This window comes from Pteropus alecto, unplaced genomic scaffold, assembly GCF_000325575.1.
Source record: "Pteropus alecto unplaced genomic scaffold, ASM32557v1 scaffold92, whole genome shotgun sequence".
Classification (NCBI taxonomy): Eukaryota; Metazoa; Chordata; class Mammalia; order Chiroptera; family Pteropodidae; genus Pteropus; species Pteropus alecto.
This window is the reverse complement of record NW_006432447.1, coordinates 11172756-11191949: the sequence shown is the minus strand read 5'-3', so window position 1 is coordinate 11191949 and position 19194 is coordinate 11172756. Positions and strand designations below refer to the sequence as shown.

Sequence of the window (19194 nt, the reverse complement as noted above, 5' to 3'; positions counted from 1 at the left end):
TCCTAGTACGCTCATGTCTTCTGCTGTCACCATCCCTCCTGTTTTCAACCTATTCCGGCAAGCATCACCACACCTCTCTTGGTAGGCTTGCAGCAAAAAAAAGGCATCCAAGAGAGGATGGCTAGTGCTTCTGGTTCATGGGATTTTCAGGCAGCATGACCAGTACAATTTTCTAAGATCTCAGGTAGACTCTGGTATTTCTCTAGTGGGATAGTAAATCTATATAACAAAACTCAGATGTGTAGAAATCCTGCTCTGAGGTTTTGTTCCCACCAATAGCAGTCCAAGGCTCAAACTTGCCAATTAAAAGCAACTCAGTCTCTTACAGGTGAACCATCTCATCTGAACAAATATCCTACAAATTTCTGGGCCTCTGTCCCCACTGGAGCCCCTGTCTGCCGTATTGGCCTGTAGTCTATGACCCTAAATGCCTGAGCTCCATCATGACATCGGGGGCAGGAGCTGGGCAGTTTGGCCAAACCCTCTTGCTTCAGGATACGTTCCACAGCAGGCTATGAAAGGGGCAGGCAGGAGACGTCACATTTGGTTTCTTTCAGATCTCTTTTCCTAGCCCCCGCACCCCCGATTTGTCGGGTGTAGCCTCTAAGGCCTCCCCTCCTTTACCTCCTTGGACTCAGGAAGGGCCCAATGCTTCCTACAGAAGTCCAAATATTCCTACATCCATTGCTGAGCTTCCTCTCAGGGTCTGGCCCCACCAAACTACCCCTCTACTGTGCACCGTACTGCCTGCCCCAGGCCCTCAGAGCTCAGCCTTAGCAACCATAGCAGTCATAAAAACAAAAGTAACCTTTTTCAATCCTCTAAAAGACCTACAGAACTGTTTCTTGTTAATTTTCTGCAGTTGGTTGTTGTTAATGTCTTGTTGAGTGGATTTTGTGTTGTTTTTTTGTTAAGAGAGAACAAATTGTTACAGGCTTTTAAGGAAACCAAAAACATTCACCCTCTTAATTATATCTGTTATTTCATTCCCATTCATCTTGCTTTCTTGTTTTGGAGCGGGCCTTTCTATTAGTCAGAAACTACAGTCACGTTTTCTGAATAAATAAAAACTGCTGCTTTTCTGTTGCAGTATGTAAGAGGACTTATCAGCATGGTATATAGACTTATTCTTATTGAAGATTCTAATAAATTGTCAAGCTGGACCTGTGTTTATGGTATCAGTCTTTGCCTGGTCCCTTACTGGAAATGCTTTTCGGAAATATTTAGAATAACAATGTTTTGAAATGCAAATTGCAAGAGTATCTTTCCATGTTCGTTCATTCGCTCAGTTATTTAGTAAATACTTGTATACTTGAAACGTACTAGCCATTATTCTAAAGGCCGGGAGCTTATATTCCTGTTGAAGGAAATAGAAAACAAATAAGTCAGCAAATACATATGAGAATGTCAGATGGCGACAAGTGCTTATCATCAGTGTAGTAAAAGAGATGATGTGGTAGAGACTAGAGGGTGACTCGGGCTCCTTTAGTGTGAGTGGCAGGAAGACTGCTCCGAGGAGGCAACGCTGGAGCAGAAACTTGAACAATGAGGAGGAGCCGGTCTGCACTGATTTGGGGCAGGGCCTCCAGGCCAAGAGAGCAGTGTGCTGGCTCTGCCTCTCCCACCCGAGGGACGTGAGCAAGCAAGGAGTGATATTATAGCTCTGGTGGCTGTTAGGGGCAGGCATGGAACTGAGGAGGCGCTAGTAGAGACTGGGACAACTTCATGAGTGAATGACTAAGAATGTGGCATGTAAGACCTTCTAAACGGGGTATTTTTTAAGGCCACAAAAAAAAAAAAGCAGATGATAAAGGAGGGTGAGCCTACTTACTGAAATGATTCTCAGATTGGTGCACATTCCCGTACCTTTTTTAAAGTGTGTTTTAATTGCCCCCGACACACACATTCTCTTGCATAGCCCCAAGGGAGAGGGTTTCCATGCCCCCTGGGCTCCCCTGAGAATCCCTGCCTCAGTAAAGCCACAGCCACCAATAGGGCCGTGAGCATCCCACAGGCAGGTGGCGGGGGAAAGCTGAGGACCACAGCATATTTAACCTGTTGGTGGGCAACTTGGTTTGATGCCGAACCTGGTGGTCAGAGCTGGCTGGGCAGATCCCTCAGATCAGGTCTGGACGAATGTCTTCTCAGGTGGAGGCTAAGCCTCCTGGAGGACGTAGAGGAATAGCTTCCGGGTTACATCATGCTGACTCCATAGGCATCACTGTCTGATGGTAACCTGTTGTTCCATGAGTGTCCTTTTATTTTTATTGTTGCGTCGAACTGACAACATGCTCTACAGTTTAAATCTTTAAAGATGGTGTCTTTATTAATTCCAGTCACCTGGGAGGAACTGGTCTTTAGAAAGAGAGGTGAGCTAACATCATTGAACTGTGAGGCAGTTTAAGAAGCCCAGGCTGAAACGTGTCCTCCCAGTTGACTGAATGCTGTAGGCTGGCTGTTTACCACACTGTGTAGGTCAGCAGAGTTGCCTGGTCTGTCTGTGGAAGTGAAGACACATCTTTTGTTATAAGAATGCATTTATGTGATGTAGGCGGAAGGCCGTGGCCCAGGCTGAAACGTGTCCTCCCAGTTGACTGAATGCTGTAGGCTGGCTGTTTACCACACTGTGTAGGTCAGCAGAGTTGCCTGGTCTGTCTGTGGAAGTGAAGACACATCTTTTGTTATAAGAATGCATTTATGTGATGTAGGCGGGAAGGCCGTGCCTACCAGGCTCCGTCTCCCCTCTGCTCTTCCCAATACCTGCCCCCTCTGCAGCCTGGCAGGGCACCTTTGGTGGGAATAGTTGCCATGAGATTTGGCAGAAAAATTCCCAAGCTTGTCTGAAGTCATGGTGTGGCAGCAGATAAGTTATACTCAGAGCATGAGTTATAAAATGTCATTCTTATATTTTCAGTAAATATTCAAGATGTGATATTACAAGAAAATTTGGAAAAAGAAGATCAAATTCTGGTCTCCTTGGCAGGATTAAAACAGGTATGCCCACCGATCTGACTCTATGTTTCACAGGCCCCCCTGTTAGTGCCTGTTGGGGAGGGCATCCCAGGGCATGGCGTACAATGGTAGAGCCAGGGTCCCCCAGCCCCTTGCTTCCTCCCAGACAGGGCCCCTCCAGCTCCTCATGCCCCTTGCTCCTTCTGGCGATTATGTCTGACTAGCCTGTGGCCCAAACTGGTTTTCGTTTCCCACCCCTGCTCCTTCCACTTACCAAACCCATTCTGTTTGTTCCTCATTCACAACTGGTGTGGTGTGGCCCAGGGCCCTGTTCAGTCATTTTCATAAATAGACAAATGTCTTTGGGGCACAAGGCCTAATCACTCCATGCAGCAGGCCTCAGACCCTCAAGGGCCACATTTACACACCCCTTAAAGGGTTCCATGGAAAGTAAATGTCAATGAAAACAGTGCTGGTGGCAAACGTGTGCCTTCGTGATTAACAGCCCCACTGGGGTGGAGCTCCTCAGTAGCCAAGGCCTGTGCAACAGGGCCGGGTGTGCAGGCAAACGCTGCTTCCTGCTGTAAAGTAACTGCCAAGGACGTGACGCCCATGTCTGACCCTGCGAGAACCTGGCCAATAAGACTGAAATTTTCCTTGGTCATTAATAAGTCAGTGGCTTTGATAGAGTTGGATTTTTTTTTTTTCTGTTCTTTCTGACGGTGATATTATTGATATCCATACTATAAAAAATGGTCAATGACAATTCTAGTTTAAAAATATTAGAGGTTTAGCTAGCTTTGAAAAACAAACCCATTTATCTTTTTTATTTATTTTCCTCTTCTTTGAAATTAGATCAAAGACATTCTAAAAGGTTCCCTGCGTTTCAACCAGAGCCAGCTGGAAGCCGAGGAGAATGAACAGATCACCATCTCCGATGACCACTACTGCTCCAGTGGCCAGGGCCAAGGCCAGAGCCAGAGTGACCAGACGCCTGGGGCCACCAAGCAGGTACAGGAGCTCTGATGAACAATGTCACATTAACTTGATGGGGGCACGTTTACGTAAGTTCTTCAAAGTTATGAATAATAAAAACCATATCAAAGTTACTGTATGTTAACAGGTATGAGGTTCAACTGTAAAATACCACGAGCGGCCTGAGCCAGGGGTGCTGCATATAGTATGAATAATAAAAACCATATCAAAGTTACTGTATGGTAACAGGTATGAGGTTCACGAGCGGCCTGAGCCAGGGATGCTGCATATAACTGTGCATGTTGTATAATCTGGTGCCCTTGGTGGGGGAGCAGGGGTGCCATTCACAATGATAGTAATTAGACTAGTGTGCCCTAGAGTTGTGCCTTTATGCAGCAGCTTTGGCCTGAACCTCCCACCAGTCCCATGTGTGGCATTAGGAAGCCAGATCTCTGCTTCAGTTACTGGTCAGTTGCCTCCAGCCGATGCCTCCGTTCTCCATGCTTTCCTGATGCCGTCTTGAGTGTATTTCACTTGGCTAGAACCTTTTTTGCCTCCGTGGGGAAGGACTTCTCATTAATGTCCATCGTCTATGGCAGAGAGGTCACCAGACTTTTCCTGTAAAGGGCCAGATAGTAAGTATTTTAGGATTTGCGGGCCACATTTGGTCTCTGTCACATACATGTTTTTGTATTTGGTACGTTCGTTTGTTTGTTTGTTTATTTTGTTTCTTTGTTTTTATGACACTTTAAAAATGTTATAAGCCATTCACAGCTTGAGAGCCATGCAAAAAACAGGCCACTGGCTGCATTTGGCCGATGGGCCCAAGTGTGCTGACTCCCGCTCTCAGGTGTCGACATCATGTGTCATTTATTCTCACATCAAATCACATAATTTTATAGTTAGGAAAAATCTAAGAAATTCCTCGTGCGCTTAGTCCTGCCTGCTTATTTTACCAGTGAGAAAACAGAGGCCAACAGGGCACACAGACCCACCAGGCACGATGCTCAGAACGCCTGTCCCAGTGCAGTAAGCGTCTAGCTCCACCATGCTGCCTCGCTGTGCATTATCTGATAAGACTAAAAATTCCTAATCATGTTTTTTTAAACGGCTGACAAAATTTATCTGGAAAAATGAACATTAGCAAAATCTCACTAAGTCACTTTCTCAGAAACGAGCATCCAGATGCTTGTAAATTATTTATTTTTTATGGTTTTGAAAAGAATGATATTTTAGAATGGGAGGGGTTTTTTAGTTTAAGAGAACTCGTCAATAAGAGAGAACTCTGTATAGTTAATTTCATCCAGCTTTAAAAGGAAGTTTTCTTCGAGCATTTCGAGTCTGCATTTTTAGCCCCATGAATACAACATTAAAATTGCAAGTTTAATTTGATTAATTCTTCCTAATTCTTGTTTTCTGCACAGATGTTTGATTTTTCAGTAATCACTTATTTATTCAAATATCGTTGAGCCCCAAACGTTTTTAATTGGCAATTTTATTTAAAATGTTAGCATGATTCTTTTACTTGAATGTGTAAAAAAAAAAACTACAGAAAAAGACCTTTCAAACACACTAATGAGTTGGCTCAATTTAAAATTTCTTGATTATACTTTGCAATTATCATTCCCGCTTTTCATGTTTGTAAGAACCTACCTGTTACCCACTGCCCCGTGGACCCCCGCGTGCATCTTCAGGACGAGCGAGCTATGAGATGAGCAGCGGGATGAGATATGCCCTCGCTCTGGCAGAGCTACACTCCTGTGCGGCACTCGCAAGGCCTTTTGCCTCCCCACGTGCTTCTGAAACAGTCAGCCCTTCCTTGGCCAAAAGACCCCACCACCGCCTTCTCTTTTTCTGTCTTCCTCTGTAGGGTTCAGTGGGAAAGGGGAAGACAGAAGGGCTTCTCGCCTGTACTCATTCCCTTCCATGGCCCCTTCCCCAAGGGTGTCAGTAGTTTATATTTAAAACAAACAAACAAACAAAACAAAAAGTACTCCTGAAAAAGGTTTTAGCTGAGGAAGGTAGACATAGGGAAGCAGTGCTGTCCTCTCACTTCAGGGGTGGAAAGGGAAGAGAAATCTCAGATGCAAGCTGGCAGGTCATCCAGACGAGCCGCGTGTCCGCCGCCTTCTGCTGCAGCTGCCAGGGACCTGGACTAGACCGATAAAAGGGCCACCAGGCGGGATGCCCTGACCCACCTTCCTCCTTCAGGAGCCCCAAGCCTTGGGGCTGCCATCAGGGCTTGGAGCTGGCTGGCTTTTCTTTAGCACGGTTTATGGGGGAAGGGGCAGGGGTGGAGGCAGGCTGTGCACAGTAACACCTGTGCCCAGTGCGCCAAGTAGGAGTAAGCTTTTTCCCTCCTTCCTTCCAAATGTGAGTTGAGGGCCCGCTGTTCCAGGGCTATGGGATGTAGCCCCTGCTTTCAGGAGCTTCCAGTTGAATGGGGGCCAGAAGCCAGGGGAGCAGTGCCAGGCAGGCTTTTATGACATGTTGGGTTTGTGGTGGGTTGTGCCACAGCCCATTCCTCACTGAAGAATGGATTATCTTTGCTTTCTTAGTTAATCACAAAGTATGTCTAGAGAATAATGCAGAGGACTGTGCTCACCCACCTTGGGGTAGATGGCGTATGGTCTCCTGCCAGCGCCCTTCCCCATCAAGAGCTTCAAAAGGGTTCTTTCTTCGTGAGAATGCACGTGCCCGGCTCCCTGCTGGGAGATTGGAGATGTGGCCAGTCACATTCTTATGTAATACATGCCTGCGTTTGGCAAAAAGAGAAGATCGACCTGGGAATTTAGAAAGCTTCTGTAAATGATATAAATGGCGCCAGGTAGAAGCTAAGTCTGCTATGGAAACCCAGAAAGAAGGCATCTTTGTGTCTAGAGAAATGTTCTAGGTAGGAGTCCAAAAGAATAGTCCTTTCATTTGCTTTGTGACATTGGCCAAGACATCAGGTCTCCGATCTGGGCTTCATTTCTCGATCTGTAATATAAAGGCAGGGGGAGGAGTAATAATAGAACCTGGTCGCTGAGGACCTGTCGGCTCTAACATGCTTTGTCTAAGCCAGTCTGTGACTTTATCTGGGAATTAGGGGTGGGCGGTGGCCAGGGGGCATGGGGGTGTTACCTGCAATTTATAACTTGATTTCACTACCTTTCCGGAAACATGCCAGATAATTACAGCGATGGTAAGAACCCTCTTTACTTTACTAGTCACAGGCTTTGTAACATATTTCTCCTCTTCAAAGTCTTCTTAATATCTTCACTATAAACTAAAGGAGAATGGTTTATCATGGTATTTCTATAGTAGAAGTGCCACTCTAAAAATAGGACATGCTGTATATGCTTTTTTAATTTTCAACCTAAGTTCTACCAAGCAGCATTCTAGCCACAGACCTTGTGTGGGGTGAGAGGTCAAAGTTTTCACAGAATACAGTGCAGGACAATAGTCATTTGAACAGTGTCTATCTATACTTTGGAAGTAGGAGGTCAAAGCTGAGTCCTACACAGCTGTGTGTACATCCCATGTCATACGTGTAGGAGGACAAGCCCTGCTCAGATGTCCCTTCCAGCTTCCCCAAAGGTGACATGGCCCCGACCAGGTGCCCCTTACAGAGGCACAGCGATGGGGATGCAAAAAGACAGTCTTTCCCGACCAAACTGCCTAGTGCCATTCGTGATCACGTCCCGGTCTACCAGAGTGTCACGTGCTGCATCTCCTCAGTTTCATAAGAATTAATGTGTTCAGAGAATGTAAACAGCTTTAAAACTTGAGACGAGGAACCTCAATGCCTGTCGTTTCAGCACTGTGATCTTAAAGGCAACTTCTGTTTCTGTCCTTCAATTAAATGTCTTAAGGCAGATGAACTATTGGAGGGAGCCATTATTCAGCCACTCACCCTGTATGTCACCGAGGAGAACGAGATTCAGATTTCCCATACAAGTGTTGCCAACCATGTGGCCAGGCGCTGCCCACAGCTCGCAGGTGGCCTTGGCTGTGCCGGTCCGGAGGCTGGGGCCCAGGGGCACTTCCAGCTCAGGGGCTCTGTCTCAGTCAACCTCACACCCCTGCACCAGTCCCCGGGCTCTGTCTCAGTCGACCTCACACCCCTGCACCAGTCCCCCACACTGTGGGGACAGTAGGCAGGCAGGAGTTGGAACATCCTTGGTCAGACTACGGCTTTATTTCTGATCTTAACCCAAAACCGTCACCAGTGTTCATGGATGTCAGCTTTTTTTAGTTAAGAAACAAAACGCTACTCATAATTGCTTAGAATAAAAGGAAAATAATTATAAAATAAATCAATTCCATCTCTATACTTTCTGCCATATACTATGAAATTGCCGTTCTTGATTTTCATGTTTGTAGAACCTACCAGTTACCACCGTGGCCCCATGGGACCCCCAAGTGCACACCCAGGACAAGCTGGCTGTGAGAGCTACATGCGATGAAGTGTCCTGGGTCCCCCTAAAGCTCTACTCTAAGCAAGTAGTAAAATCACCCCGAATCTGGAGCTCACATTAGGGAACAATTCTAATTCACTACAGGGTGACCATACACTAGGACAGAGACAGCTCCCCTGATCCCCATTTCACAGGTTAAAGCCCAAGGAAGGTGAGTGATTTGTATGGCAGGGCGCCACGTGAAGCTGATAGGGATTCTGTCTGCAGCCTGCTGGCCGGTTCCCGAGCCAGCCTCTCCCAACAGGTTATCGAGCAGGAAGTTTACTGCGTTCCCCTGGGACACCAGCGTTCAGCCTCAGAGAGGCTGGCCCCGCACCACTGAGAAGGGCTTGGGCTTCGGGGCAGCAGGCCTGAGCATTGTGTATCTAAGGACGCGTCGGGCGAGGCGGCCCATCTCCGCGGAGCGCTCCTCGGCTCGCAGGGCCTCCACGCAGCGCTCGTCTCCCTGGTGTCTTCTCTCACCCCCTGTACTTCTTCTCACTGTGCTTCACAGGCCTCTTCAGAAGCATCAGGGCACACGGATAGAGGGAGCTCAGACGACTTCATCCTGGTTTCCAAGGAAGACGAGGGGGTCAGTGCCAGGGGCTCCTTCTCGGGCCAGGCCCAGCCTCTTCGCACCCTCAGAAGCACATCTGGGAAAAGTGAGGCCCTGGCCCGCTTCCCGCTGGTGTTCTCCGACCCTCTGATGGGCCCGGCCTCGGCGTCCTCCAGCAACCCCAGCTCCAGCCCCGATGACGACAGCAGCAACAACAGCAAGGACTCCGGCTTCACCATCGTGAGCCCCCTGGACATCTGCCAAAGTGCCCAGGCCACCCTCAGCAGCCCCGAAGCCCGCTGAGCCAAGCCCTCTGAAACCCACGCTTCTTTCCCAGCATGCATGTGGCTTTGGAGCAGCCCGTCGGAACCTGGAGAGAAGCTTTAGAGCCACAGGGCGCGCAGACTGATGTTCACGAGATGCAGACAGGCCTTTTCGGGCCAGCACCCAACCCCCGCTCCACCCACCCCATCTCACACGCACTGTCAGAAAAGACCAGACCGCAGTCACAATGATTTTTCCTCTGTCTTCTGCTCCCCAACTAAGAAGGTGTGACAGCTCCATCAGTTATATCTAGAAGAAGGAAGACAAGTTGGTTTCGAATGTTCCTTCCCTCCGAGCATCGGGCATAGGAAAATTGATTGATACCAAGAAAACTTTTCCTCTGGAAATCTGTATCTTAGCCGATTTTATTTCTTCCTTGGGAATCCATATGGCAGAGCCAAATGCAGCAGAATGAGCTGGAACACCAGTGGATTCCAGGGCTGGGAAAAAACTCATTACTGACCTCTCAGAAAGTTACAGTGATTTTTAGAAACAGGATAAACTTAGGAATCATATTTAGGTGTGCTGTGGTTTAGATTTTTTTCATTTGCTAAAGAAGACATTTCTAAGTCTCGGGCCAGATCTACTCTGGCCATCACTGTCCCCCTTAAACAACTGTATTTCACCTTTTTGAATCTTTCACACCAAAAAACAAAATCACTTTAAGCCAGTCTTTGTTGCACTGATTTCAAAGGTTGTAAGAATATTGCTTCCTTGAATTGGAAAATTACCCTGACTTTATGGGGTGAGCATCTTTCAATCGGTTTTCTCATAAAGTTTCTGAAGTTTTGGGGCTATGCTCACCTGTTGACTAAGGAGTAAAGGGAAAAAACCCAATTAATTTTCATCCAGAGTCGGGATCTCCCACTGGCCGTAAGGTAGCAGTAATGGGGAATTAGACCTGGTGTCCCTTCTCGGGGAACACGGCTTCCCACAGACATTCCAGACTCCAGGAGGATGCGGAATTTCTGCACAGCCCTTCCCTTGCTGGGAGCCAGGCGTAGCAGCTGCTGGCCCAGGCTCAGCTGCATCCCAGGCACCACTGCCAGGGCAGGACCAGGTCTGATGTGCCAGAGCCTTCTGGGCTTCAGAACAGAATAGAGATTCCCTTGTCAGCTGCAGCTTCGGGAACCGTGATGGACCCAAAGCATCACGTTTCTCTCCTTAAGGAAAAGAGCCCTGAAAAGGATACTTTTCCTCTCCTTTGCCTGCGTAGCAATTGTAATAGGATGGACACCCTGCCCATTTCACCTCCATCGGGGGCAGTGGCCCGTGCCCTGGTGTGACTGGTTCTCTACACTTCTCCTCTGAGGACCACAAGGCCTGTGGACAGTGGAAGCTTCCATAGCAGCAGTCGAAGAGCCACCACATTTGAGAGGACAGACATCACCTACATCCCTGCCACTGCTAGCCATGTATTTCTCTATAGACAAATGTGATAATGACATGATTCCCCACTCACTCTCTAAGAAAATGCACCGATTAGCTCTGGCTCCTGACTCTGAGTGGTCTCACTGAGTAGGTTGCTGCCAAGTCCACATCCCCTTGGTGATATTTCATAAGCTCCCAACGTCCTCACACAGTGAGTGGCCTTGCAGCTGTGCAGAGATTGTCGTTACTCCCTCTCAAAGGCTTGAGAACCTGTTGGCGTCTTCAGTTCTGAGGTGAAAGATGTGAAGCCATCCCAGCGGTCCCCAGGTCAGAGACTGGAAAAGGCCATGGAGCTGGCTGTCCCCTGGCAGCTGGGCCACCATCGTCTGCTCACTTTCAGTACTTCTTCTGCCCTAAGAGCTAGACTCAAGATAGCAGTGTCGTTGGCCACACACCAGCTCCCAGATGCCCACCACACTGACAGGCTCTAGGCTCGTTCCCTGTTTAATGGTCAGTGGAACCTCCCAGCCCTGCCAGCACTCAGGGGCAGGTCCTCCGTTCTATGCTTCCATGTTGGCGCCACATGAGAACCAGTGGGGTCATCAGAGGTGTTGCTTCTATGGCCCCCAACAAGCTGCTCCCTCAGGAAAGAAACATACAAGGGCAAGTGGTTGCAGACGATGCCACCCTCAAATTCCCATAGATTCGTGGGGTATGAGAATTGAATTTCTGTCTTATCTTTTTTAAGTGACTTGTTTTTATTCTTTATAACTGAGCATTGTTTGCATTTTCATTGGTTACAGTGCTATTAAAGAATTTACGTTCATTCATTTTTATTTTATCAGATACTTATGTTTAATTGCACATTTTTTTCAATCCTGAATATATGAAACCTTTTTTGTTTTTCTTTAACAAATATAATCATTGTAACCTCGTGTTTTGATTATTAGCAGTTAAATATATTTTATATACGTGAAGTTTAGATTCTCATTGTCGTCTACATTTTTTATACATGTCCCTGTGTTCATGCATTCCTCTCTGATCAGTTTGGAAATCTGAGTTAAAATTATACCTGTACATTATATATAAGAGTTACAGATTAGAGAAAGAAATTCCTTATGTCTTCACCTTATTTCATTATACTGGATTCCTCTTGAAGGTTGACCTCCTGCTAATGTTCTAACTGCAGTCTGGTCAGAAATAATGTCACTGCAGAATGGATGTAACTAACAATAAACCAAGACCGCCCTGCGATTTGCCTCCTCTGCATACGCCTGAATCGAATCCTGTGCATCGGCCCTTCCGGGGTTTTATCGTTCGCCATTAACAAGAATGACTCCTCCACCTTGTCAGAGATGATGAACAAATATAAAGCTCCGTGACAGTTCTGTTTTCTCCCAATGGTAACCCGCCGGAGTTGACCCAAATTTATTCGTTATTTTATCATTTCTTTAAGAAGCTTCCCCCAGAGTGTGTATGGAAGACTTAAGTCTCGTGCTCTGAGTGGCTGTCCTGTGGAGCCCATGCCATTCCGTCCCTCCTCCACAGGTGTACACCTGGCCCCTGGCCTCCATGTGTCCAGAGCAGGGACACAGGGAGAGGCGGCCAGGATGAGCTGAGGGCAGCAACCAGCAAGCCAGGCTTCCTTCTCACGGGCCAAAATCCTCTTCCTCAGTATTGCTTTCAGAAGCTCTCTTTTTATAGTATTAGAAAGAAATATAAAGTTTCTATAAACAGGCTTGAGACTAATTAGATGTAAAAGTTATAATAATTTTTCTCACAATGGCACAGTTCATTTGATTTATGGAATACTCAGTCGTGCCATTTATATCTTATCGCTTTTTTCTCGTTATTTTTATGCCATAACTCATATTGATTTAAGAAATGAGTTATCCTTTTGGCAAAATAATCTCATTCAATGCGATTATAATAAAAGAATAATGTGAAACTTGACTTGTTCCAGGCAGGGGCTGGGGGCACAAGGTGCTGGCCAGGCCTGACCCTGAAGAGCCCCCTGCTCAGTGCAAAGCCAGGTGAGTGTGCACGCTGGGCTGTGCCCCCACCCGCTTCACCCACGCCACTGCACACGGGGGTTGAGACCCAGGCCCGACCCAAGGCTCACACCTAACTCTGCCATTCCCTTCCTCTCCAGTTTGGGCAAGCTGTTTAACCTCGGGGGTCTCAGGCTGCTTATCTGAGAAATGGGGCTAATGGCAGTCACCTACTTCATAGGGCATGGTTAGAATTTAAAGCACTTAGAACAGAGCCTGACACGTGGTAAAAGGCAAGACGGTGATGTTTAATTCTGAAAAAGCCCTTGGAGGTCATGTAGTCCACCCCTTCCACTGCTATCTGGGACCCCAGAGGCTTCCCCGAGGCCTGACCGTCTGCTCCTGGGGTTGCATCAACCCCAGGGCCCGCCCTGAAACAGCCCTGCTCAGTCTGCTGGTCCCAGAAGCCATTTGGGGGATGTCCCCAAAAGCATGGCCCCCCTCCCTACTCTCCCCCTCAGCACCAAGTTTGTCCTGGTACCCTCACTGACACCCAGTTAACTGTGGGGTTTAGTGAAGAGGCCACAGGGCGGGAGTGGACGGAGTCACTCCAAGTCATAGATGACTGATTAGGAAGGGAAAGGGGAACCCTTGCTTAGGCAGAGCCTTGAAGCCAGTGGCACCTTGGACAGAGCCTGTTCTGGGGGAGGGGAGGCATCGCTAACAAGCCTCTCCTAGGCCCAGCCGACACAGGCACGCCTCTTCACGGGTCACGGCCCATCTTCCCAAGGGACTATTAACTACAGGTTCTGTCGGAGGGCCTGGCACACGTCTCAGATGGCTCATGCTGCTGATGACCCCTGCTTCCCCCTGCTTCCCCTGACCAGTGACTACCACACACACTGTCCCCCACATCACTGGCGAAGCCACCCTCCGTGCTGCGAGACTGCCTTCCCGCCCCACCTGAACCTCTCCCTGAGGCCATTTGCCAGGCCCCAGAATGCAGCCCCGCTGCCTGCTGGAAAGTGCAAGGAAATCACATCTCCGGGAGCAGCTCTCAGCCAAAGGCTGAGGAGAGGTGAGCGTGGGTACCTTCCCCACAGGGTTAGGTCCAGTTGCTGGCTGCCTTCCCCGCTCTGCTGGTGGTATTTCCTCCTCCCACATAAACAGCCACACTCGAATCTCTGCTCAGGGCCAGCTTTTGAGGGAACTCAGGGGAACTTGCTCTAACCTTCCTCCCAGGGCCCCTCCAGGCAGAAGCCATGCCCTTGGAGTGGTTGATGGGTGAGTGGTCATGTGGGTCCAGAGTCCTCGCAGACGAGGGCCGTTCAGAGAGCCACCTTCCCTTATTTCTGTGGTCAGCAGAAGAACCATTTCGCCAGTCCCACCAAGCGCCAGCCTCTGTGAGTAAGTTCTTGCTCCCAGGCCCACCAAGCTGCCAACTCCTATGAGTGAGCGTTGCCCATGGCTGGTAATGCCGTTAGAGGAGCTATGGACAGTGTCACTTTCATTTTGTAATTTGCCTCTATCACAGCCAGCTTTCTCAGCCTTTTAAGGCTATATATATGACCAGAAATATCTGCATGGTGAGAGGCACGTCTGCTCATGAGAAGGGATGGTTCTCACAAAAAGGTCAAGGGCCCTGGATGACAAGCTGACTCAGAGAATTCATTTGACATCGGGCCATTTGTTCCTCCAGCAGATTCAACTGAACAGCAAATGCCTCTCAAATTGCCAAGAAAGGGTGGAAGAGAAGTTCCTACACTAGAAACACCGAAGAAGGTTTAAATACTATGGGAGCCCAGAGGAAGCCCTCCCTCCAACCTGGGAGCCTCCAGAAGGCTCGGGGTGAGAGTGGTGAGCCTGGCTCACTATGAGTAAGCCAGCGTCTCTGTGGTGAGGGAGGGGCACTCCACTTCCTGCCCCGTAAGTGCTAGAATCCGAGTGACAGCAGCAGCCAAGTAAGTTGCATTTTCCCACAGGCACATGTTGTATGGAGGGGCTGGCCCCTCACTAAGAACTTGATGCTGTCCTATCATTCAGTTCCAGCCAGAAAATGTTCCCAGCTGGGAGAACCCCAAGAGCCCAACTTCATTGGGGCTATAGCTGGTGAAGCAGCCCAGCCTCATGAACCCTTCTGAGTCTCTCAGACTTAGAAACAGAGGGATATGTCACGAGGTGTAACCGAAGGGGTAAAGGAGCTTCAGTGGATGTCACTTCCCCAAGGGACCCTCCCAGGGGAAGGACATCCAGCAAAGGTCATGCCATAAACAAGAGCACATCATCCACTACCCTTCCAGCGACATCCTTGGCCCTCGGCATGGGTAACACCACCTCCCGCCCTGCCAGGTTCTGGCCCTCATCCTGCATCCATCCAACTGTCCATACCAGATGCCGCCAGTTCCTCCACAGCCTCTTGACCTCATGCATCCACGGCTTGGTCAGGCCCTCTTCCCAACTCTTTACCATAGTGGCCTTGTCCCCTGACTATCCATTTCACCTCCTCACCTGGAAGCAGATCTGACCAAGGGTCCTCCTCCGAGCCCTCAGGATGAAGGGTGGCTGCCAGGACTACCCACCCCCATACCACAGGGCTGTGCTCCAGCCCACTGGCCTTCCTCTGGCTAGTTTCTTTCCTAGCTTGAAATGTCACACATGCTATTTCTTCTTTCCAAAACACCTGTCCTTGCTCTCCAGCTTTCACCTGGTGAACATTGGCTTCAATGGCCAGACTGCTCTGGCGAGGTTCCACCAGACGCCTCTTGCCTGTGGAAATGCTTTCTGGAGGTGCCACTGTTATATTTCACTTTGACTAGTGCACCAGTTACTATGGCCCAAAACTTGGTGGCATAAAACAACCATTTATTTTTATGGGTCGGGAATTCAGACAGAACACAGTGAGGAAGGTTTGTCACTGGTGCCTCTGAAGTCTGCGGCCTCAGATGGAAGACCCCAAGGCTGGGGGTTGGAATCCTCTGAAGGTTGGGTTGCTTAGCTGTCTGATGGTTGATGCCAAGACCTTAGTTTGAGCTGTCAGCTGGAACACCTACAGGCGGCCACTTCATATGACCTGAGTTTCCTTGCAGCGTGGTGCCTGGGTTCCCAGAGGGAGCGTCTGGAGAGAGGGAGAGCGAGAGAGGGCGGAAGCATCTCACCCTTTATGACATAGCCTCGGAGGTCATGCAGCATCACTTCTGCCACGTTCTGTTCATCGAGGTAGTCACAAGCCCACCCGGATTCAGAGGGAGGGGAAATAGATTCCAGTTCTTGATAGAACGGGCAATGTTCTATAAAAGCACACGTGAGGCTGGAAGTATAGCTGTGGTCGCTTTTGGAGAACACAGTCTGCCGTGCCCATCGACTGGAGGCTCCTTCGGGGTAGCCAGAATGCACCGCAGCCGTGCTGTGGTAGAATAAGGCTGCTCCAGCCATTCTGGAGAGCTTACGGGTGCCATGCAAACCTTTAGTGTTTGCAGCTGCTCACCCCTCTCCTCCAGGAAGCTTCCTGTGATGGTCTTAAAGCATGTCCCCAAAACTCTTTGCCACTCCTCTGGCAAGAGTCCCTTGGATCTTGGATCCATAACTTCTTAACTAGTACAATACGCAGGACATGATGAAATGCCAGTTTCTGGGCCCAGATCTTAAGAAGACAGACAGTTTCTACTTCCTGTTTCTTGGTGTGCTCACTCTTGGAACCCAGTTACCATGCTGCAAGGAAGCCCAAGCAGTTCTGTGGAGAGGCCCATGCAAAACCAACAGCCAGCATCAACTTAGAGTGGGCCAACTTGGAAGTGGGTCCTTTGGCCCCAGCTAACGTTGTGAGGAGCAGAGATAAGATATACCCTTCCCTTGAGACAAGATATACCTGCCAAACCCTTCTCAAGTCACAAAATCTTGAGCAAACAAAATGACTGTTGTTTTAAGCCACTAAGTTTGGGGGTGAGTAGTGATACAGCAATAGATAACTTTCCCTGATGCCCTCGATAGCAAGACTCATTTCCTCTAAACTCCTTCCTTCATCTGAATCCAGGATTGGCATTTCTCTTCCTGAAAAGGGGCTCTTGGCTTTAGCTATTCACTCATCCGTATTTATTGAGTGCTTACTATGTTCTAGGGGCTGGAGTCATGTAGTAAACAAGATAAGTAAGACCCTTGTCTTCAGGAAGCTTGTAGCCTGGTCAGGGAGAAAGGCAAGCCTTCTTATTCAATGATTGCCCTCGTAAATTAATGAAGGAGATAACTTCAGATGAGAATGATGTGGCAGAGACTCTTCAGGAAGTCCAGATCCCTCTACCCCTGGGCAGGGGCATAGCTGGACCACATTTCCCAGCCTGTCTTGCAGTGACTGAGTTCAGACCACTGGAGTATGAGTGTTGAGCCTGGAGCAGTGTGTGGGAAAGCAGGAAATGATCAGAGGACACTTGGGGGCCCAGAATCCTGGGGAGATTAGGGGGACCGGGAAACTCCCTACTTTCCCCGGATCTTGAGGCCTAGCCTGTCCTAGATTTTTCCTAAACCTTTGTCATTCTTTGCTTCCATTTCCTTTTTGAAAGAGCCAGAGCCAGCTGTGGCAGACTGGGGAGAGAGGAAGACCCATGTCACTCCTAGACAAGCTCACTTCATCCCGAGGAGATTTGACACCAGCGCCCTCGGCCCTGCCTCTCTGCCCCTCAAGGTGCTAGGGCTCCAGTCCACTCTCAGCCAGTGAAGGGACTTTAAGTGTGACAAACTCTGAGAGCCTCCATTTCTTCGTCTGTCAAATGGGGGTGGGGGGAAGCAGGGAGAATGCTGGCCTCGGCCACCTGTCAGGGGCGTTGCAAGTACAATCAAGTCTGTTCAGTGCTAGGCACTGTGCCTCACTGCCACATTTTTTATTGTCATACTCACAGTATCCCTATGGAAAGAGGTGATGGGGAAGGCACAGGCCTTGGACTCACGTGTTCAATGACTGCAAGCAGCTGCCTGCACCGCCCTAACTCAGGGCTTCCCTCTCCCCTGTAGCTGAACCAACAAGATTTGAGGTGACCTCCGGCACCAGGGATGGTGGCGGGCTCTGCCTCTCTGTGGGACTGAGGCCAGCATGATCGCAGCAGCCTCTGTGTGTTTCCATCGGCCATCACCTGGGCCCAAACTCACTGTGTGGCGAAATATGGAGGCTCCATTCCCGGCATGTGTTCTTGCGTGCATGTGGTTCACCTAGGGCTCTGAGGGCAGTGACGAGGCTGCTGCTGGGTTTCTCAGAATCCTGTGCCTCAGAGAATTCAGAGAAACTCAGACTTACAGAGAAAGTCTGTCGGTGTGCCACAGAGATGTTAACCACAGAGCCCAAGCAGGGGCCAGGCGAGAGCTACTTTAGCAGGGCCAGGCGGCGTCGGTCCTTCCTGTCCCCAGCAGTGGGTGGAGGTCCCTGTAGTGAGCACAAATGTCAGATCTGTCCCAGAGCTGTGTGCAGCGGGGTGGGAGGAGCACCGTCCCGGGAGTGCGCAGCCCAGGGCTCAGCTCTGCCCTACTCCTGTGCAATAAGCCAATCGCACGGCATTTACCCCCCTGCTCAGGCAGGGTCTGGTCCCAGCTCCTTCAGGAGACTTCAGGAGAGTCCCTCACCCTCTCTGATACTTGGTTTCTCTATCTGAAAAATAAGGAGATTAGATTCAATCAGGTGCTCTATTCAAACTTTTTTGGCTATAACCTGCATTAAGAAATACATTTTACGATGTCCTACACAGGGTAACGTCAGGTACTATAACTCAGGTTCCCAAGCCTCCTTCTAAGACAGATTGGGCAAGTACTTCTCTCAGAAGTCAGTTGACTCTGGACAAAATTCCAGCTAGGGGGCAATGGTGATTCACCATGAACACCCTGCCATGAAACTTCCTGGTGTCCCCACAGATCACCCCCTTCCCTCCTACCCTGCCTCCACCCCCCAACCCCCACCCCGGAAAGGTCTGGTCTCCCCACCCGCAGCTCTCACAGGTCTGCAAAACACCTTCTGAACCCGGTGCTCTTTTCTCAGAAACATCTGGGAAAGAGCCTCATAACTGCCTGTAATTCAGTTCATGACGTATGACCCTAAGTGACACTGGGACACAAGCCTTTTTCTTTGAAGAGACAAATCAGACTTTAACAAGTAACCCAGATTTTCCTATCTAGATCCAATTTCAAATTTTTCAACCAGTTTTGGTCCATGCACTGCAGGTTGTGCAACTCTCTATTATGAACCCCGAACAAGGAGTCTCTCCGTGGGAAAGGTGTGTGACGGCAGGAAGATGGGTTTGGGCAGCCAGTGGATCTGAGTTCAGGAAGTCCTCTCCACACAAGCTGTGTGCCCTTAAGCAATTGCACAGCCTCTCTGAGTCTCCATTTTCTTACCTGGAAATGTGATACATGGCCTGCTTCTTGGGACACGTGTGAGGAGCAGATGAGTTAAGGTAAGGAAAGGGCCTGGCTCATTGTGAGTGCCCAGTAGATGCTGCCCTGTCCACACCCCACCCCCAACCCCTGCCTGAGGAAAGGCCACGTAACCACATCTGTATTGTGGGTGTAGACTTCACTGCTATCCAATAGGGATTTGACAGGCCAAAGCAAC

General features: G+C 49.1%; 1 protein-coding gene across 7 annotated transcripts in view; it reads left to right on the top strand.

Moving 5' to 3' along the window:
• TBC1D5 (TBC1 domain family member 5) overlaps positions 1-11877 on the top strand; it is a 468533-nt gene extending 456656 nt beyond the window's left edge. For all 7 annotated transcript variants that reach the window (XM_025043592.1, XM_015585816.2, XM_025043594.1 and 4 more), the window contains 3 exons: positions 2915-2994; positions 3808-3963; positions 8881-11877. In XM_025043592.1, coding sequence (XP_024899360.1) covers positions 2915-2994; positions 3808-3963; positions 8881-9225 — 581 coding nt within the window. In that variant the 3' untranslated portion in view covers positions 9226-11877. The remainder of the gene's footprint in view (positions 1-2914; positions 2995-3807; positions 3964-8880) is intronic.
• The last annotated feature ends 7317 nt before the right edge of the window (positions 11878-19194 follow it).